The 22890-nt window shown below is 35.9% G+C and overlaps 1 protein-coding gene across 1 annotated transcript in view; it reads left to right on the top strand.

Annotated features, from left to right (window-relative positions):
• Positions 1–12953, top strand: part of HEATR5B (HEAT repeat containing 5B) — a 91412-nt gene extending 78459 nt beyond the window's left edge. The window contains exons 30-35 of the mRNA XM_028496572.2: positions 1387–1531; positions 2021–2287; positions 3889–4113; positions 7450–7601; positions 8777–8990; positions 11896–12953. Coding sequence (XP_028352373.1) covers positions 1387–1531; positions 2021–2287; positions 3889–4113; positions 7450–7601; positions 8777–8990; positions 11896–12200 — 1308 coding nt within the window. The 3' untranslated portion in view covers positions 12201–12953. The remainder of the gene's footprint in view (positions 1–1386; positions 1532–2020; positions 2288–3888; positions 4114–7449; positions 7602–8776; positions 8991–11895) is intronic.
• The last annotated feature ends 9937 nt before the right edge of the window (positions 12954–22890 follow it).

Here is a 22890-nt window from a genome sequence, read left to right as displayed (position 1 = left end):
ATACAGCAGACATAAATTTGATCACCCCATCAGTCGTGTAGTGGTTGATTTTTAAGACATGAAAAGGGAGGAGGGAGGTCAATTATGAGGCCATTTTCATAATTCCAGAGAGATAATGAGTCCACTGGCCTCGGAAAACTGAATAAAGGAAGAAGGAAGGAGGGCCAAGACTGTAACCTTAGGGATAAATAGCAAATAAGGATTGAGATGAGGGAAATAAATCAGCAGTGAAGACTATACTAGAGAGGAAGGAGAAGAACCAAAAGAATCCAGAATCCAAGTCTGAGTTAATCACCACTAAATCCACAGCACGGGGCATAGGATTTAGCATTTTGTTGGTGCTCTGACTAAATAAAGACCAGATGCCAGTTTAAAAAAAAAAAAAAACACAGAGTTATCAAAGATGAGAGAGTTTCAAGGACAGACAACAGTCTCAAAAGGGACAGAATGCAGTAAATAAGGACAGAAAAGAGTCCCATGGAGGTTATTGGTGACCTCAGGCATAGCGTTTTCTCAGGTGGATCAAGCCAGATTATAGAAGATTGAGGAGTAAATGAGAGAGTGTAGAAAGTGGCAGCATTCGATCTGGGAAAGGAAGAAACAAGACAGAGACAGAAGAGAACATGGAGGCAGATGGAAGGATCTGAGAGGTTTTTTGAGGTGTGGGGGGAAATTAGATAGGAAGGACTTGAGCAGATACTTATCCTGGGGAAGAGGAGTGTAGCTAGAGAGCGAGGTTGACAACATAACAGGGTATAATTGATGTCCTTGAAGAATCCTTGGGAAGTCAAACAGGATGGGGTAGCAGGCATATGAGGAAAGATTAATCAGTCTTGGACAGGGACTGGACACTTGATCATAAGGAAAGAGGTAAAGGTGGCTTCGGTTGCAGTTAAATTTTTTTCTCCCTCTGAAATTTGAGGTGGGTTCATTGGATGGGTTTGATGTGGAAGATTGTAAGAGGCTTTTTAAAGTGAGTAGTAAGCGGTAGAAGTTTGTAATAGTTCTGAGATGAATCTGAGGGAGTTACCAGAATGCCTAGAATTTCTGGTAGACTACTCTTGGGTACTTAGGTTGGAAATCATAAATTTTAGTGGCACTGGACGCTAGCAATATTGTTTAGTCCTAAAGAGAAAAGAAATAGGAGAATGACCATTTTTAAATGGAAAAATTATTCAAATACGTAATAAAGTAATTTTTGACTGAAAATATGTTTGGATAAATTATGACCCTTTTTCAAGATTGTTATAATATTTGCTATGTAGTCCAATATATTAATTTTAGCTACCAAATTTATTTATTTTTACATGTATATTTTCTTAGATTTAATAATATAAATGTATCCTTTGAAATTAAAATTAATTTCTCTGTATTAATTTATAATAGCTGATTGGTGTTGAGTTGCTGAGTGTTTTACACCGCCTCCTACTGACCTGGAATCCACCATCCGTCCAGCTGCTGGTGACTGGAGTTGTACAACAGATAGTAAGAGCTGCTCAGGATTATTTGCAAGAAAAAAGAAACACACTAAGTAAGCACTAGAAATTACACTAGCATTGAAGTAGATTTATTTGTACTCTAATTTTTAAAATATTAATACCAGGAAGTTGTTAATTTAAAAATTTAACCATACATTTAGAAGCTTTGCAATTGATTTTGCTTTCATTAGCATGATGCAAATGGAATTGCTCATATTCAGCTGTCTTTCACCTTCAAAAGGGTCAACTTCACATGTTTCAGCCTAACATGTGTTACTCCTATTATGAAATACATTCCTAATAAAAAATACCTAATAAAAATTTTCGAAGTAAAAAATGAATTGTCCGTTACTTTTAAGGAGAGGTAAATAAACAGAATTCTAGTCAGGCAGGAATTATTCTGAGAAAGACATACGGCATCAGTTAAACATTTAGTTGTAAATTCTTTTGAAAGAATTTATTAAGTGTACTTACTGTGTTGTTTCATCTACTATTTTTTATTTTGTTTGCTGGAAATTTCACCAAATTTTCTTTTACCCAAGATGAAGATGATATGGAAAAAGAGTCCTGTCCTGTATTAGGAGAAGGAGGTGTCAGTGGTGGTCTTATTCCTGGAAAATCTCTTGTGTTTGCAACTATGGAGCTGTTGATGTTCATTTTAGTGCGGCACATGCCGCATCTCAGTTCCAAGATGTCGGACTCTCCAAGTCACGTAGCCACTAAAACTCGACTGTCAGAAGAAAGTGCTCGTTTGGTGGCAGCCACAGTTACCATACTCTCTGACTTACCATCCCTTTGTTCACCTGCTGGTACGGTATTGATCACTATTTGGAAATGTGTTATACTGTATTAGAGATGAGGTTGCCTTTGATTTAAGTGCTATTATGATTTATTTTCCTCTTAAATCTTAAAGGAGAAGTAGGGGTATTTTTGTTTTGTTTTGTTTTTTGTTTTTTTTTTGTGGTATGCGGGCTTCCCTCTGTTGTGGCCTCTCCCATCGCGGAGCACAGGCTCCGGACGCGCAGGCTCAGCGGCCATGGCTCACGGGCCCAGCCGCTCCGCGGCATGTGGGATCCTCCCAGACCGGGGCGCGAACCCGGTTCCCCTGCATCGGCAGGCGGACGCGCAACCACTGCGCCACCAGGGAAGCCCAAAGTAGGGTTTTTTTAAAGGGTTTGTTTACCTTTAGGAGCCTATAAAGAAAGACTGAAGATTTAAGAAGTCAAAAACCCAGGATACCCTTTACAGATACATGTCAAACAAACTTCAGCAAAGAGGTAGAACCACAGTTTGAGGGAAGACATCGAATGTTAGCAGATAGACATAAAGTGGAATTACTAAACCCTTTATTTTCTGATCTGGTTGCTACTCTTGAGCAACACTGACAAACTAACAAATGTCAGAGGAGAGTGACAACCAACTTTAAGGAGCAACTAAAAAAATTTTAGCTGAAAAAGATAAGGGCTTCCCTGGTGGTGCAGTGGTTGAGAGTCCGTCTGCCGATGCAGGGGACACGGGTTCGGGAAGATCTCACATGCCGCGGAGCGGCTGGGCCCATGAGCCATGGCCGCTGAGCCTGCGCGTCTGGAGACTGTGCTCTGCAACGGGAGAGGCCACAACAGTGAGAGGCCCGCGTAACACAAAAAAAAAAAAAAAAAAAAAAAGTAATAGCTGTCTGCAGACACCTGAAGAACTAGTAGATGGAAAAGTAGACTTTCCCTCTGTTGTATCTAGAAGGTAGAGATGGTATCAGGATATATAAAGGTAAATTTCAGTTCAACACAAGCCTACAGATATGAAAACAATGAATTCTCCATCATTGAAGTTGTGTAGGCAGACTACAGTGGCTGCATGTCAGAGTGGTGAAGGGAGTCTTTCATTAAGTGGGTGGTTGATTTGATTATCTTAAAGTTCTTTCACCTACAAATCCTAGGATTCTTTCGTCTCTTTTTGGCTTACCTGTATAGTCTTCTTATCTGTTTCCTGACTTGGTTACTACATTGACTGACTTAGTACTAAGGCTCACTTAGTACAGTGAGATTGATTACTTATCTTGGAATTGCTACATGATTCACCAAGTTTCTCAGGTACTTCTCAAAGTATTTGGTAAGGTTTTCCTTCTGTTTTTCTACCTTCCTTCCTTATTTTCATTATGAAGGGCATGATTATTAAATAGGTGAAATACTAGAAGTAATAAAAACAAGGCAAGCTGGGAAAAGAAAGAAAATATTTCCTTTGAAATAACTTGTGACTTTCTTTTTTTTTCAAACATTGAATTATAGTAATGCAGTAAATTTTGTATAAATACAAGGAAAAGAAATAATATTAAACCATACAAAATATAAACAATTGAAAAAACTATAATATGGGAACTATTAATTACAAGGCAATCGATTTGTTTTTATTTCAGGATGTATGACAATCCTGCCCACGATTCTGTTTTTAATTGCAAGAATATTGAAAGACACAGCGATAAAGTCTGCAGATAATCAGGTTCCTCCACCAGTCAGTGCAGCTCTTCAAGGGATCAAAAGTATTGTGACACTTTCAATGGCCAAAACTGAGGATACTCAAAAACAGTGGACAGCTCTAATTCGTAGCACTCTCGCATGCATCCTAGAATATTCTCAACCAGGTAATCTAATCAGTTTTAAATTTTTTTAAGTTTATTAGGATATCTGTTCCCTAATAACTAATTGAATGAGCTCATCAGAAAACTGCTATATAACACTGAATCAACTTAGAGAGGTATTTTAGTCCCATCTTTCAGAGTGAACTTTTAGTTCCCCATTCTGGATATTGACTCTGAATGCCCTTGTCTTAGCCCTTATATACATTTTGGGAGGTTTCCTCAGAAAGAAAGGACGTGTGCATATTAAACTCCTATACATTGTTTTGAACTCCTATATAGTTGTCTATCACTTATATTTATCAATTATTATTCATTCCCCTAACAATGGATATTTTTGCTCTTTCTGATTTTTCCCAGTTATAAAAATTGTCTCAGTGAACATCCTTATAAATTCCTTATGTGCTGTGTGCTATGAGATTTTCTAGGGCATACCCCTGTAAGTGGAATTGATGACACATTTTAATTTTATCAGACATTGCCAAATTGCTCTCCAAAGTAGCTGTATGAATTTGCACTTCTACCAGCAGTGCATGATCCCCACCAATACATGGTATTTCATACTTTTAAATTTCATTATCTGATAAGTAAAACATACTATCTTACTGTTTTAATTGGCATTTCTCTATTTTCCTAGTGAGTATAAGCATTTTTCATGTTTGTGTCTAATTTGGGGGGAAATACTTATTCACATTTTTGCCATTTTTCTTCTGTTTGACTTTTTCTTTCATTTCTGTTGTAAATGTGAAAGGATTGGAAACAAAGAATAATAATTAAAGATTTGCCATATTGCCTATTAAAACATTTCCACACTATCTAAAACTGTGGAGTGGGCCCAAGAACGAACAGATAGGGCAATGAAACAGAACAGATTGTTTTAAAACAGACATTCATCCACATGAGAATATAATACGATAAGGGCACATTCATTATTCTTCAAATGGTTTGTGTCAATTAGCCATTTCAGATATCAGTTCCAGTTAGTCTCTCCCCTTATATCATGACTCTAAGTAAATACGAGGTAAGTTAGAATGGTAATGTAAAATTTTTTAAATAGGTAAACAAAGAAAATATAGATGACTCCTTTATGTCAGAATGACAAAGGACTATGTAAGTGTAAGTGAATGGTAAATATCACAGAGGAAAATATCAGTGTATTGGACTATAGAATTTAACATCTACCTGTCAAAAACAACTGCATTAAAAAATGGTTGATAAATCCTAAAAATTCTTATCAGAAGGAAAAAGATTTTTTTCCTATTTCTTTAATTTTGTATCTATATGAGATGATGGATGTTCGCTAAACTTGTGATAATCATTTCATGATGTATGTAAGTCAAATCATTATACTGTGCACCTTAAACTTATATAGTACTGTGTGTCAATTGTATCTAAATAAAACTGGAAGAAAAAAATTAAAAAAATAAAAGATAACAAAAAAAAGACAGATCAAAAACTGAAAATAATATTTATGTCAGTGTTAATATCATTAATGTACAAAGAAGTCTTTTAAGAAAGAAGGAGGGGCTTCCCTGGTGGCGCAGTGGTTGAGAGTCCACCTGCCGATGCAGGGGACGCGGGTTCGTACCCCGGTCCGGGAGGATTCCACGTGCCGCGGAGCGGCTGGGCCCGTGAGCCATGGCCGCTGAGCCTGCGCGTCCGGAGCCTGTGCTCCGCAACGGGAGAGGCCGCAACAGTGAGAGACCCGCGTACGGAAGAAAAAAAAAAAAAAAAAAAAGAAGGAAAGAGCATGCATTATTAAAAAGGAAATAGAGATGCCCACCAAGTATATAAAAAAGTTAGCCACATTATTATATAAGAAAAGAAATACAAAAACAAGGTAATATAAATTTTTACCTGTAAAACTTTTTAAAAATTGTGAGTATGTACAGGTGGAATTGATACCAGGAGAACATTTTCATACTTTGCTGAAGGGAATTAATACAGTTTAAACTTTCAGGGAATCAATTCTGCAAAATATACACAGAGCCTTTAAGAATTCATACTCTGACCTTATTGATCAAAAACTTGTGTTCAAGGTTATTTATCATAGTCTACTTTATAATAATGAAAATACAAAAGTGATAAATATAACTATCTGTCAGTGGGGAAAAATATTAAATATATCATGGTATACTCATTTGGATTATATATCCATTATATCTATTAAAAATCATGTTTATAAATAATTATATATAAAAAAACTAACCCAGACCAGAAGAAATTAATCAGAAACCTAGAAATTAAACTATCACTAGATGGTAGTATTACAAGTTTTATTTTCTTTCCCATTTTAAACAAAGCATGTACTACTTATATCACCTGAAATTTTTTAGTATTAATATTTGGAAGGGAAAACTTTAACTAGTTTTATTAATGTTACTAAAACTGTTAGCTTTATCATGAGTTAATATTTTTCTTTTTAGCGTAGATTTTTTTTTTTTTTTTTTTTTTTGCGGTACGCGGACCTCTCACCGTTGTGGCCTCTCCCATTGTGGAGCACAGGCTCTGGACGCACAGGCCCAGCGGCCACAGCTCACGGGCCCAGCATACCCTTCAGCATACCCTTCTAGATTTCACCAATTGTTAACATTTGCTGCATGTTTTATTTTTTCTATAATCCACATATTATTATTGTTGATATTATTATTATTAATTTTGCTGAACCATTTGAGAATACATCGAAGGCATCATGACTCTTTACTCCTAAATACTTCACAGATACCCTAAGAACAAGAACAGTCTCTTACATAACCACTGAAGAATTGAGGCAATTTAACATTGATGCAGGGCCTCCCTTGTGGCACAGTGGTTGAGAATCCGCCTGCCAATGCAGGGGGCATGGGTTTGATCTCTGGTCCGGGAAGATCCCACATGCTGCGGAGCAACTAAGCCCGTGCACCACAGCTACTGAGCCTGCGCTCTAGAGCCCGTGAGCCACAACTACTGAGCCTGCGCTGTAGAGCCTGCAAGCCACAACTACTGAAGCCCACGTGCCTAGAGGCCGTGCTCTGCAACAAGAGAAGCTATCACAATGAGAAGCCCGCGTGCAGCAACGAAGACCCAGCACAGCCAAAGATAAATAAATAAATAAATTTGTATAGATAAAAAAAAAGAGAGAGGGTTATTGTTCAAGAATGAAAGAATTTTTTAAATTTTTGTTTTATATTGGAGTTTAGTTGATTTGCAATGTTGTGTTAGTTTCAGGTGTACAGCAAAGTGGTTTAGTGATACATATACATATATTCTTTTTCGGAAGAATTAAATTTCAAAACATTTTAGAAACAGCATATTGCTTTCATTTTTTATATGTATCAATATTTCATTATTCATATATTTCAGAAGATTCTATGCCTATGTCTGATGAAGTAAGCATGCTAACAGCAATTGCACTCTTCCTGTGGTCTGCTGGTAGTGAAATAATAGGAGTCCAGTCACTGCAGAATGGCTGCATGAACAGATTTAAAAACGCATTAAATTCATGTGACCCATGGGTAAGTTACACTTAAAACATAGTGTTAAACCTTCCACTTTATCAAGAAAATTTCAGATTGATTCATTAAAATTTGTGATACATCAGATGAAAACTTAAGTATTTGCTATGACTTTTCAACAGAAAGCTGGAAAAGATCACTGGTTTAAGCATCAGGAGAGACATGTATATGTTTATTTATATCTACAGAAATTGCCCAGTATCTAAAATATTTGCCCAACCCTGGCCTATATTGGTAGAGACTTTACGTGCTTCTGTTTTTCACTGTTTACTTAATGACACCATTAAAGGATAAATATATATTATAACATGTTTTAATGGGCCTATTGGAAACGCTTTCTAGAAAATAAGTTTTATTGTTTTACAGTGTTAGTGTCTAAACTACTGATTCTCAAACCTGCTGCACATCAGAAAAAAAAGCAATTTAGTTACGTCTACCACTATATTCCTAAACCAGAGTCTCCAGAAGTGTGGTCCACAGATCTGTATTTTAAAAATATTCCCCAGGCAATTTTTATGTCCAGCAATGTTTGGTAGCTGTTCTTCCACCAAAGCACTGAAACAGTTTCCCCTCAATATTTTTCATGTACGTTGATGTGTTGCTGGACCTTCCTTTTTTTGTTTGTTTGTTTCTTATTAACATGAAGTCTTTCTAATCTAAAGTAGAGCCGCTGAGACCTTAGTTTCTAGGCCTGGAACACTTAAATTGGTTTAAGCAGTCATTTCCAGGGAATCCAAATGGAGTTGAGGTGTCTAAGTAATATATTTTTATAGCTTTGTTTGGCATCATTCAAATATTAGCCTTCCATACTAAATATATTAGGTTAAAGTGGGAGGGAGATTTGTAAATTAAAGAAAGAATTAAAAACACAAATTAGTATTCCTGGTCTCTAATTTCTTATACACTATAGAAATACACAAATTATATTAGCAGTGGTAATTTGGGAGTTAACATATAAGGAATGTTTATTGGATTCATTTCTTTTCAGTTTTATTTAGTTAGCATGTTGGAAGTTTTATTACTCCATTTCTGTAAGTAGAAATGGCATTAATTCTTCCCACATTTCTATTTTCATCCTGCAGTATTGCTTGTTTTCAGTATAAAGATGCAGTGTGATTGTAGAGCAGATAAGAACTGTCACACATGTAAATTAATAAAATGATTTTCTTGTGTAGGTTCAAGCCAAATGTTACCAGCTTCTCCTCTCAGTCTTTCAGCATTCCAATCGTGCCCTTTCAACCCCCTACATCCATTCATTAGCTCCGATAGTGGTTGAAAAGCTAAAAGCTGTTGAAAGAAACAGACCAGCCAGTAATACAGAACTTTTAGCTGTTCAAGAAGGAATCAAAGTTCTTGAAACATTGGTTGCTCTTGGGGAAGAACATAACAGTAAGTATTTTTCTCTAAAAAGCCACTAGTCTAAAATGAAGATTTGTATGATATATAAATCTTTGCTTTTTGACACAGACCATTGCAATAGTAAGTTTACTAAGGGTGGTTACTATCTGAAAGATTAATGTTTTTGCTCGTGATGCTAACAAAATTGAGTTGATTTATGTTTATTTTTTAAGAGCAAGAGGTTCAATTACCAATGGCATTTGAACCCACGGATTTTTTTATTTTCTAGGAATGTACTCTTTAAGAACCAGGGAAGGGCTTCCCTGGTGGCGCAGTGGTTGAGAATCTGCCTGCCAATGCAGGGGACACGGGTTCGAGCCCTGGTCTGGGAAGATCCCACATGCCGCGGAGCGGCTGGGCCCGCGAGCCACAACTGCTGAGCCTGTGCTCCGCAACAAGAGAGGCCGCAATAGCCAGAGGCCCGCGCCCCGCGATGAAGAGTGGCCCCCGCTCACCGCAACTAGAGAGAAGCCCTTGCACAGAAACGAAGACCCAACACAGCCAAAAATAAAAAAAAAAAAAAAAAAAAAAAAAAAAGAACCAGGGAAAATATGGTTGCCTAATAGATTTTTTTAAATAATACATTTTGGTGTTCATAATAGAGGTATAAAAGCTTTTTAACAAATAGGACAAATAGGACCAGATTAGCATTAATGATGCCAAACATCATTATTAAAATACCTCAAAATTTGAAAATTTTAAATTATTGTTTTTTAATTTAATGAAGAACTACCACATACATCCATTTAACCAGAGACGTATGCAGCTTAACACTTACTCCTCTTTATTCCCTGCTAAATCTTAATTTCATCACAATCTAAAATTTATCTTAAAAAATATGACTTAATTATTACAGAAAGACTGTACTTTTTAAACTAGTACCTTATGATTGAATGTTAAGCTGTTTCCAGTTTTTCAAGATCATAAATAACTGAGATAAGTATTCTTTTTTTAAATATAAATTTATTTTATTTATTTTTGGCTGTGTTGGGTCTTTGTTGCTGAGCACGGGCTTTCTCTAGTTGCAGCTAGCAGGGGCTGCTCTTCGTCGCGGTGCGCGGGCTTCTTATTGTGGTGGCTTCTGTTGTTGCCGAGCACGAGCTCTAGGTGCGCAGGCTTCAGTAGTTGTGGCACGCGGGCTCAGTAGTTGTGGCTCACGGGCTTAGTTGCTCAGTGGCATGTGGGATCTTCCCGGACCAGGGATCGAACCCATGTCCCCTGGATTGGCAGGCAGATTCTTAACCACTGTGCCACCAGGGAAGTCTGAGATGAGTATTCTTGTACAGGTATCTTTGCACACATTTTTAAATTATTTCTATCAGGTAAATTTTTTTAAGTGAAATTACTGGGCCAAAAGGAATGCACATTCTAAAGCTTTTAATATATATTTGCTAGATTACTCTCCAGATAAAAATTACATCAGTTTTTTCTATCATAAAATTTTTCCTCTTCTCTTGAAAGAATTTCACACAAAATTGGAAAGGTAGTGGAGATTTTTAAAAAGCTATTGCTGATAGCTTACCTATAACGTAATAATCCAGAACTATTATAGTGGAAGAGAAGAATACAGAAGTGATTATGAAAAAAAAAGAAGTTGCTCTGACTTGACGAGTAACTGGTTATGGGGATAAGAGAAAGAGAAGAGCCAAATATTACTGTGTTACCTGGAAGAAGCATGGAAGCAACGTTAAAACTGGAAAGGTCAGGAAGCAGAGCTGTTTGGGAGGAGTTGATAAGTTTAGTTGAAACTGGATATTAACAGATTATTTGGGTAGAAATGTTATGACTGACATCATGGCCCATGTTTGGTAACTCAACATAATTTTATCTTTATTTTTATTTTACTCACTGTAAACTCCATAAACATGGAGACTAAATCGTATTCATTTTGGAATCTTAACACTGAGCTTATCGACTTTTGCATAGTCAGTATTTAAATATGTTTGAGTTGAGTTGACTCTTGGGATCAGTTCCTGAACAGCTGCCCTAATTTAGGTAGGGAAGAGAGTCTTATACTTTTTCAAATAATTCTCTATTGTTTGAATTCTTTTAACAGCAGAATATATTTATGTATTATTCATGAAATTAAATATAGTTTAAGAGTTAATTAGACTGCAACAGGGTTCATTAAATAAATAACCCTTTAATTTTCCATTTACGAGTCAATTAATTTAAGGTGTGAAATAACCAAAGCAGTGTAGCTTCAATTCTCCAACCAATTTCTAGTATTTAGTATTAGTGAATTACATCAACAATAAGCACCATCACGATTTCTTCATTTTTTAAGGGACTGCTTCACTCAGATAACAGATGTTTTGTACTATAGCAAGACTTCTAAGAGGTAGAATAAGCAATTGTCATTTTTTAAAAATTAAAACTAAATCTGAGTCTAAGTGCCATGCCAAAACCGAACGGAGATGGTTGCCATCACATTAATGTACACATTCACTCATTCCTTTGATGGTATCCTCCTAATGAATGCTTCAGGTTTCTGTTCCCTATTCCCTCTCATCTCCAACCTCCCTATTCTGGAATACCCTTAAAATTTTCATAATTTTATTCTCAAAATACATTTTACCAGATGACAATTATAAAGTGTTCATTCCTTTTTAACCTTTTAGCCAGTATTTTTTTAATAAAACAAATTTATATAAATGCAAAGTATGTAATCTTAACAGGATATTAAACCTGATTTCCTCCCCTAACATGGCTTGGACAGTTAGTAAGTATTCAGTATTAATTATGAATAATTATTGAGGTCTAAAATTAGATCGTGCACGTTTACTTCTATTTTATTATAATTCAGACTACCATAGTAATTGCCTAGTTTTTAAATAAAGGTTTATTGTAATTTTCAGACTTGTGATCATCCTCAGAGTTTCTTTGTTATTTGCAGGAGTCCAATTACTTGCTCTTTTAGTTCCCACTTTGATCTCTTACCTGCTGGATGAAAATTCTTTTGCCTCAGCAAGCACAGCTTCCAAAGATCTTCATGAGTTTGCACTCCAGAATTTAATGCATATTGGACCTCTGTATCCACATGCTTTCAAGACAGTAATGGGAGCGGCTCCTGAGCTGAAAGTACGTTTGGAAACTGCTGTTCGAGCAAGCCAAGCCAGCAAAGCTAAAGCAGCCACCAGGCAGCCGGCCCCAGCCGTGCATTCTGCACCAACAATTAAGCTAAAAACAAGTTTCTTTTAATGTGCTATTCCATTCGTTTTTGTTTATTTTGTCAGTTAGCACCTAATTATTGGTAGCCACTGTATCATTCCAGTCTATAGGTTCTACTTTATTTGTATATAGGAATTTTATGCTTCCAAGTAGGGTAAGTGAAATAATCACACTGGTTTCTGATTTTGAAGGAATGATTTTTTTTTTTTATTATGTGAGTGTGCTTTCATTTTTTTCCTAATAATGTTTCTCTTTTATTAATTTATTTTTTAAACACTGAGCCATAGTCTTTTAAATTAAATGTGAAAAAATTGTATCATGTAGTTGAGCAGCCTATTGATATTGTCAGGGGAAAAAATAGGTCATATTCAGCATCTGTTATTTAAAAAAAATTAATTGAAAAGCAAGCTGAATTTAAATTTTGAAGTAACCAAAATAATGTAAAGTGTTGGTTTCATGGTGTATCTATTAAGAATAAAGTTACATTTTCTTAGCATTTCTCAGAAAGTCCTTACCTTTCAGATAGATCTTTTTACTTTCATATTAGATTACTAAATTATACTTGTGTATATTTTAGTTAACTAAATTAAAACTCTCATTTAAACATTCATTAAAATGTTTCAAATGTGGAATAATGTTCTGGGTTTTTTTAATGGCTAAAATTTGGCCTCACTTATGCTTTGTAATTACAGAGCCTTGAGTCTGGCTCTGATGGTTAGTTTCATTCATCAAATATTTATTGAGTTCCTCCCATGTATAAGGCATCAAGCTAAGTGCTGCAGGGCATAAAAAAATGAATTAGTCATAATTACAGTTATGCCAATCTCTCATGCAATGAGAATTTTACCACATCAAATAGATAATTGATGACATGAATGTTTGCCACAGTGTTTAGCACACTTTAAACACCAAGTTTTACCACACAGTGTAATATAGACTGAACCTTTCTGAATATTCCAAAGGCATACCTATTCATCATCTCCTACCTCCTACTTATTCTCTCTCATACCCTCACTGATTGGCAGCTAATACAGCCTTGCCTTCCTCATTTAGTCTTTAGATCTCAGATAGGTGCGTTCTCACCTATTTTCTTGCTGACTTTTATTTCTGCAGGTTTTTTTTGTATTTTACACCTGCTTTTTTCCAAAGTTATTCTCCTTGTTTTTTAGAGTTTTTTTGGTAACACTTATCGAGACACAATTCACATACCATACAATTTGCCCATTTTAAATGTATAATTCAGTAGTTTTTAGTATGTTCACAGTGTACTATAACCATCACCACAGTTGTGACCATTTTCGTTACCCCAAAAAGAAATCTGGTACCCTTTAGCTGTCACCCCACAAGCTCTCTGCTTCCCCCCAGCCTTACACTATTGCTGATCTGCCTTCTGTCTCTATCAGTTCTCCTATTATGAACATTTCATATAAATGAAATCATACACTATGTGGTCCTTTGTGACTGGCTTCTTAACATTTTTAAGGTTTATCCATGTGGTAGCATACATCAGTACTGCATCCCTTTTAATGGCTGAATACTATTCCGTTCTATTGATATTTTGTTTATCCATTCATTAGTTGATGGGCGTTTGTGTTGTTTTCACTTTTTGCCTATTACAAATAATGCTGCTGTAAACAGTTGTGTACAAGTGTTTGCGTTACCCTGTATTTTCATTTAGCTTGAGTGTATACCTAGGAGTGGAATTGCTGGCTCAATGGGAACTCTGTGTTCAACTTTTTAAGGAACTGCCAGACTGTTTTCCAATCTCCTTTTTTCTTGCACACATAACCCCTTTTCACTCATCTATTTATAAAGTATGTTTATTTCTGCCTTGGCCATTTTCTGCTGTTCTTCGAACCCAGGCTTTTCCCATCATTTCCTACTTCAGGATAGTCTATATCATGCAGTAGCAATGGTTCTCTCTCTCTCTTTTTGCCTTCTCTCCCTCTGTCTCTCTCTTTCTCCCTTTCCTCTCCCCAATACATCTTTATACTTTCTCTAAACTCTTCTGAGCCACTGACAACTTCTCGTTTTCTATAATCATATCTATAAAAGGAATATCTGTTTGAAGAATATTTATTAATTTTTTTCACTGCACAAGTTATTTCTTATTATGATATAAGAAAATACTTCTCGTTTCATTTGTGAAACAGAAAAGGGCCTTAATCTTACCTGATGAACATAAAAGCAGAGTCAGAGGCCAAAGGAAAGTCAATTTTATACATTGTTATAAATTAATCTATTTTAATTATAAAATTTGCATTTATTAAATTTTGGGGAAAATTACCACAATTCACCACACAGACCAAATTACTGTTGATATTTTAATCTGTTTCCTTCCACATTTGTAGTCATCCTGCAGGTAGGATGTTTTATCCACTATTTTATAAGCATTTTCCCATAGAATTATTCTAATAATATGGGATAGATTTAGTAACCATCTTTTTGATAGCTACTTAATAACAAATGTATGATTATTGACTTAGCCATTATCCTATGCTATGGTACTTGGTTTCTAGTTTTTATATTAAAATAAGTAATGCTGCGTTTGACTTTTTAAAAATGAAACTTTGTAGATTATTTCCTTGGGATTGATTTCTTAAGGGGGTTATACAAATATGACAGGTTTGAATTTTGATACACATTGCTGAATCTTAGAAAGCGACCCTTTTTGAAATAGCAGACATGAAAGTGAAACTGGGTCATTGTTTACCAAATTCCTTGGAGTGCCCTTAAATCTCCCCAAATATTTTGATATACCTAAATGTTTTTTAAAATGGCATTTTAGTTGGCTGTAAGTCATTATTAAGTGAATAAGAAGGACTTAATGAAGTTGGGCTGTTTTTAGTAAAACTATACTTGTTAAACAAGGAAGTTGACAGTCCTGCTCTACACACTGTGGGCCCTCAGTGTGTGTGAAGGGGGAGGCCGACTGAGGGAGTTGGAGGATCACCTTCAGATGCCACATGTCAAGGGCAATGACAAACTGGTGTGTATCCAAGCCAAGTGATATAGAGGAACTAAGGGTAAGAAAGGGCAACATGATCATTAACCATCAGATAGGAGGGTCACTTAGTGGGCCACACCGGTAAGTCAATGTTTCAAGTAAGTGGTTTGAAATAGAACTTAAAAGAATTTTCTAAGAGACCTGTTGAAAAATGATTGCATTGTGATAGTGCATTCCTTGACATTGGACATGTACAAGGAGAACTTGAATCCCTGTCTGTCAAAAGATTTTGCGATAAGATTCTGTACTGCTGTCTGTTATTCATTCATTGGACAGTTATTAATGGGACACTACGATGTGCCAGGCATTGGGAATACAATAGTGAACAGTCAAGCAAAGAATCTACAATGATATGTTTACATTCTGCCTGGGGACGGAGAGAAAATAATCACAAGTTGTGATAACTAGGAAAGAATGGTATGAAGCAAGGTGTGATAGAGGGTAATAGGCAAGGATTCCTTCGTGGGGTTGTCCGGAGCCCTAGCCTCCCTTCTGCTCTTCCGATTGCATAAGTGACTACCTACCATTGGTTGTCTCAGAAACTCCTCAAACTCAACTAATTTAAAATTGATTTTAAATTGAACTCTTCACCTCCTTATCTAAAACCTGCTTCTCAACTCATGGTCTCCCAGTAAACCACACAGCTGTTTTATCCTGATGAGTAAGCTGTTCATAAATTGTGGTATCATCCCTGACACTTAGCACTTTCTCCCTCACTATGCTTAGTTCATCACCAAGTTTCCTAAATATCTCCATGTGTCTTTATTGCCTTTATTACCATCCTAATCCAGCACCACATTTGACTGCAGAATAGCAAAGTGGTTGTTGAGGATGGTAGGGTCAGTCTGCCTGGGTTGGAACCTGGCTCTGTCACCTACAAGATGCGTAAACTTGGGCAAGTCAGTTGTCCTCACTGTGCCTCAGTTTCTACGTTTGTAAAAAGAGAAGAATAATTCCTATTTTATAGAGTAGCTGTGGGTTAAATGAGTTAATACTTGCAAAGGGCCTTAAAATGGTGCCTGACCCTTAAAAAACAATTTAGAAATGTCAGCTAATATTATATTGCTCAGGCAGGAACTAAAATCATCTTTATATATTCAAATCTGATACCTTGCTGAAAACTCTTCAGTTGGTTGCCTTACCATAAAGACCAATTCTGTAAAGTACCCTCAAGCCCCTGCATAATCTGGCCCCTGCCTACTTCATCTTCTCATTTTATTTCATCTGATCCTATAACCATATGCAGTATACCTACATGTCAAATGAAGATAATCTTGGTACTTCCACATAGGGACATTGTAAGGTTCAAGTTAATGCATTATTTTTATTGAGTAAATGCTTAATAAGTACAAGCTGTAAAAAATAGCAATTATTACTTCCTTTTCTTTATGTGTCAGCTATATTGGACTTCTTTCAACATGTCAAATGCACTACAGTATTTTTTCATTAGGTGTTTGAATTTTGCTAAAAAGCTCCATTTCACCTTCTTCTAGCTAGTTTATACTCATCCTTCATGTTTTAATCTGGTTACATTCTCGTAAAAATGTTGCAGCATTAATTTGATTATTGCCATATACTAAACACTGTATTATTTAAATTATCTTTTTCTCCTGTAATGAAAATGTATGTATCGGCTCTTTAAGCGTGAATACAATCAGCTCATGGGTTGTAATGTTATACATTTTGAGTTCGTGTGAAAGTGTATACGAGCTGGTTCAAACCACTCCTCTTGTTACTTCATGTCCTGCAGCTGGGGGGAAATCTGGGCCAGGAGATAACATAGATAATGGTAGGATTTTCCATCACAGAGGACAACTGCAAGTGCTAAAATTAACACATATTGAAAAACAGTAGCATATTGAGGGCCTGCAGAGTAGAGGGAGAGATGCATCACACGCAAAATAAGTTAAATCTTTTTTGAAAAAACTTAAGGACACATGGTCTTCAAAAATTAAAACACAAATGTGCTGAACCTCTTTAACCTCATTCATTTTTCTTTTTTTTCTAGCACAATGCCCAGATTTGTCCCCCACGTCATGTTTATAAGAAAATAACGTATCACATTTAAATTCTTTTGAGAACTGACTTAATGTATGTTAAAGGACTGGACTATCATCAGATGGGAGTTTGGGGTGGGAGGTGCTGTCCTGAGCAATTCAAGCCTAAATGAAGATTGGGTGTTTCTGCTGAGAAAAGTCTCCACCTGGGAAACGAGTGGTCCCTGTTGCATAGTTGGCAGGAATAGCCAGCTTATAAAAATGTCCTTCTCGGGCTTCCCTGGTGGCACAGTGGTTGCGCGTCTGCCTGCCAATGCAGGGGAACCGGGTTCGCGCCCCGGTCTGGGAGGATCCCACATGCCGCGGAGCGGCTGGGCCCGTGAGCCATGGCCAATGAGCCTGCGCGTCCGGAGCCTGTGCTCCGCAACGGGAGAGGCCACAGCAGAGGGAGGCCCGCATACCACAAAAAAAAAAAAAAAAAAAAAAAAAAAAAAAAAAAAAAATGTCCTTCTCTCCCCACCCCCCCACGGTTATTTTTATGTAATGAAGATTATATTAATTGTCTGAAATTCAATTCCTGCCTTAGAAATAGGGGCACCATAGTTATTTTTTTAAAAAAGAAAAAAAAATCTATTGAGTAGAACTTTCATTGGCTGGAAAATTTAAAAAGAGAAAAGGGTAGAGAAGCAAGGGATGGAGTTGATGGGGAGAAAAGATAGGAATGTGTTTTTAAGAATAGTTTATCTTTGCTTATAGAAATAGAATCTTCAGTTGATCACCATCAATATTCCAAGAGAAGTCTTACTACAGCTTCAGAGCTATATTATCATTTTATTGCCTCCCTGTGTTAGATATTTAGATTTCTTAAAGCAATCCTGAGTTTAGATTTTAAGTATTTATTTCTCTAAATATCAGTCACTACAAATTTAAAACCAATGTTAATTTCAAAATTAAATTTTGTTTAGTTAATTTATTAAAATAAATAAAATGAAATTTAATTTTGAAATTGAAATTAGGTAACTACTTTCAACCAAAAAAATAATAGTAATAATAATTATAGTAAACAATAGAAGCTATTTCCCCACCCTATCAGAAGACTGTGATGTAGATTTAACTTCTGGACTCCAAGAAAAATTTCAGATAATAGAATTCCTTGTTTCCCAACTTGTGATTGGCTGTTTCCCTAGCCCTGTCTTTACCAGACTTCAAATCTAGGGAATAAAGTTTGGAGACTCAGGAAAGGTGGAAGCAGGGACTGGCCCCATGAATCAGGCAGAAAGAAGAGGTGAGAGAAATTAGGGAGCAGGCAGATGGTAGAAGAGATATACAGTGGGCTATTGCATGCTCCTCTTCCCCAAAGGTCTCTTCATCCTAGCGGATCCCTCTCTACAGTCAAGTAGTCTACTCTTCTTTCTTTCTGGCCAGAATTTGCAAAGAGCTATCAAGTTCAGTTTGAAGGCTTTTCTTTGAGCCGTTAAACAGAGATCCAAATAACTGGTCATTTTGGATAGTTTTTTTTTTTAATAGCCACTCATTTCAATAAAAAAAAATTTTTAAGCAGATGAATTATTTGTCATTTTGGGGAACCATAATCCCCACCCCATAAAGCACACACATATAAACCAAAAAATAGCAAACACTCCAATTACCTAAATAACCTTTTAGCGTTTCACAATTTCTCTCTTTAAACTGGTTATACTAATATATAAATCAACATTTCAGCAGCTGCTCTCTGTGCTTGGAAAGGAAATCCTACTTTTTGTGTCACAGGCTTTATTAATCACAAAATGAAGTGATCAGAAAACCAGCAGCAACACCCTGAGGTCTGAAGACTTCATGGTTGAACACAGATGTTACTTTTTTTTAAAGATTATTTTAACTCTGCTGAATTAAACTTCTGAATAGGGGATGAGAAAAGAAAAAACAATTATTGAGCCCCCAGTAGTCATGATTTTCAGTTAGTCTGTGAACTCGTAATACAGTAAAAACTATCATATTCAGTATATATTATATTGTCAGGCACTATGCTAAGGGATTTACATTTCTTCTCTCATTTAATCTTCACAATAACTTTGTGAGGTAAATACTATTCTCATATTAAAAATGAGAGAACTACCGCTAAAAAAATTAAACCATTTGTCCAAGATTTCCAGGTTTTGAAAATTGTAAAGTGAGGGGAAAAAATTAGATTTAACTCATTACAAATACCATGCATGTCCTTTCTAGTTATTCATGTTTTCAGGATATTTTTTTGAAATTCAAAAACATTTTTGCTGTTGTATCTGAAAATGCACATCCAGAGAGGACTCCAAGAGGTTTGCCATATTCAGTTTCATGTTCTGGGTGGTAGTTGCATGCAATTGTTCAGTTTGTGAAAGTTCCCTGAGATGTTCCCTTAGCACTTCTGAGGTTTTCTGTACCTGTGTTATATGCGATAAAACATTTGCTTAAAAAAAGTAATGCATGCTGAACACAGAAAATGTGACAGACAGGCACAGAGAAAACAAATCACTGGTAAGCTCACTACTCAAAAATTAACATTTTCAGGCGCTGATTCAGTATAGGAAGAAGTGATGAGATTCATGGTCCTTATTTTCTTAAAGCAATTTAGAGCAAAAGAACTCTAAGGGAAGTTCTTTTAAAAGTAATGATGTTTTTTGTTAAATTACAAAAGAAATATTACCAGATGTGGAAATTTTGGGGGGAAAAAAAAGTAAATTTCTTAGAATTCCACCTTAATATAACCACTCTTAATATTTTGGTGTACTGAGTGAAGGTTTTGTAACATGATAGATCATAAATACTATTTTATGTGTAAATAAGTCCTTGAAAGGCAAAAAGGTATTATAATAAGGTCAAACTATGAATTAAAGCAGTGCTGTTGTATATATGTGATAGTCCAAGTTATCTCTATATTTATTTATTTATTACCTTTTGACCCCACTCATCCATTTCTCCTACCCCCCACCACTGACAACCACAAATCTGTTCTTTTTATCTATGAGATTGGTTTTTTAGGGTTTTTTGGTGTGTGTGTGTGTGTGTGTGTGTGTGTGTGTGTGTGTGTGTGTTTAAATATATATATAAGAGAGATCACATGGTATTTGTCTTTCTCTGACTTATTTCACTTAGCATTGTGCCCTTGAGGTCTATCCATGTTGTTGCAAATGGCAAGATTTCATTCTTTTTTATGGCTGAATAATACTCCATTGTATTTATATACACTGCATATTCTTTATCCATTCATCCTTTGATGGACACTTAGGTTGTTTCCATGTCTTGGCTATTATAGATAATGCTGGGGCTTCCCTGGTGGCGCAGTGGTTGAGAGTCCGCCTGCCGATGCAGGGGACGCGGGTTCGTGCCCCGGTCCGGGAAGATCCCACATGCCGCAGAGCGGCTGGGCCCGTGAGCCATGGCCCCGGAGCCTGTGCTCCGCAACGGGAGAGGCCACAACAGTGAGATGCCCGCGTACCACAAAAAAAAATAAAATAAATATAGATAATGCTGCAATGAACATGGGAATGCAGATATATCTTTGAGATAGTGATTTCATTTCTTTCAGATATATACCCAGAAGTGGAATTGCTGGATCATATAGTAGTTTTATTTTTAATGTTTTGAGGAAACTCCATATTGTTTTCTATAGTGGCTGCAACAATTTATATTCCCACCAATAGTTCCCTTTTCTTCACATCCTTCCCAACACTTGTTATTTCTTGTCTTTTTGATTATAGCCATTCTAACAGGTGTGAGGTGATATCTCATCTTAATTTTTATTTGCATTTCCCTGATGAGTAATGATGTTGAACATCTTTTCCTCTGTCTGTTTTGGCTATCTGCATGTCTTCTTTGGAAAAATGTCTATTCACATCTTCTGCCCATTAAAAAATCTGATTGTTTTTTACTGTTGAGTTGTATAAGTTCTTTATATATTTTGGATATTAAACCCTTATCAGATATATGATTTGCAAATATTTCTCCCATTTAGTAGGTTGCCTTTTTATTTTGTTGATGGTTTCCTTTGCTGTGCAGAAGGTTTTTAGTTTGATATAGTCCCGCTTGTTGATTTTGCTTTACTTGCTTTTACTTTTGGTGTCAGATTAAAAAATCATCACCAAGACCTATGTCAAGGAGCTTACCAATCAGACAGAGAAAAACAAATATCATACGATATTGCTTATATGTGGAATCTAAAAAAAAATGTTACAAATGAACCTATTTACAAAACAGAAATAGAGTCACAGATGTAGAAAACAAACTTATGGTTACTAGGGGGCAAAAGTGGGGGGGGGATAAATTGGGAGATTGGGATTGACATATACACACTACCATATATAAAATAGATAACTAATAAGGACCTGCTATATAGCACAGGGAACTCTTCTCGATACACAGTAGTATATGCATATGTATATGTATAACTGATTCACTTTGCTGTATAGCAGAAACTAACACAACATTGTAAATCAACTATAGTCCAATAAAAATTAATTTAAAAAAAGGAGCTTACCACTTATGTTTCTTCTAGTTTTATGGTTTCAGGCCTCCCGTTCAAGTCTAACCCTTCTTGAGTTAATTTTTGTGTATGGTATAAGTTAGTGGCCCAGTTTCATTCTTTTGCATGTGGCTGTTCAGTTTTCCCACCACTATTTATCAAAGAGACAATCTTTCCCCATTATATATTCTTGTCTCCTTTGTTACAGTTAATTGACCATGTATGTGTGGGTTTATTTCTGGGCTCTCTACTTTGTTTTATTGATCTATGTCTGTATTTATGCCAATACCATACTATTTTAATTACTATAGTTTTGTAATAGAGTTTGAAATCAGGGAGCATAATGCTTCCAGCTTTGTTCTTCTTAGGATTGCTTTGACTATTCAGGGTCCTTTGTGGTGTCATACAAATATTAGGAATACTTGTTCTATTTCTGTGAAAAATGCCATTGGAATTTTGATAGGGATTGCGCTGAATCTGTAGATTGCTTTGGGTGGTATTTAACAATATTAGTTCTTCCAATCCATGGGCATGGAATATCTTTCCATTTATTTGTGTGATCTTCAATTTGTTTCTTTAATATCTTATAGTTTTCAGTGTACAGGTCTTTCACCTCCTTGGTTAAATTTATTCCTAGGTATTGTATGCTTTTTGATGCAAATGTAAATGGGATTCTTTTCTTAATTTCTCTTTCTGATAGTTTGTTGTTGGCATAGAGAGATACAACTGATTTTTGTATATTTTTTTTATCCTGCAACACTACTGAATTTGTTTATTGGTACTAACTTTTTTGATGGCATCTAGATATAGTATTATGTCATCTGCAAAGAGTGAGTTTTACTTCTTCACTTCCAATTTGGATGCATTTTATTTCCTTTTCTTACTTAATTGCTCTGGCTAGCACTTCCACTACTATGTTAAATAACAGTAGCAAGAGTAAACATCCTGTCTTGTTACTGATCTTAGAGGAAAAGCTTTCAGCTTTTCACCATTAGTGTGATGTTAGCTGTGGGTCTGTCATAAATGGCCTTTATTATGTTGAGGTACATTCCCTCTACACCTGCTTTGTTGAGAGTTTTTATCATATATGGATGTTGTACTTTGTCAAATGCTTTTTCTGCATCTATTGAGATGATCATATAATTTTCATTCTTCATTTTGTTAATGTGATGTATTACATTGACTGATTTGCAGATTTTCAATCAGCCTTGCATTCCT

This window comes from Physeter macrocephalus, chromosome 12 (genome assembly GCF_002837175.3).
Source record: "Physeter macrocephalus isolate SW-GA chromosome 12, ASM283717v5, whole genome shotgun sequence".
Lineage (NCBI taxonomy): Eukaryota > Metazoa > Chordata > Mammalia > Artiodactyla > Physeteridae > Physeter > Physeter macrocephalus.
This window is presented reverse-complemented; position numbering and strand designations above follow the sequence as displayed.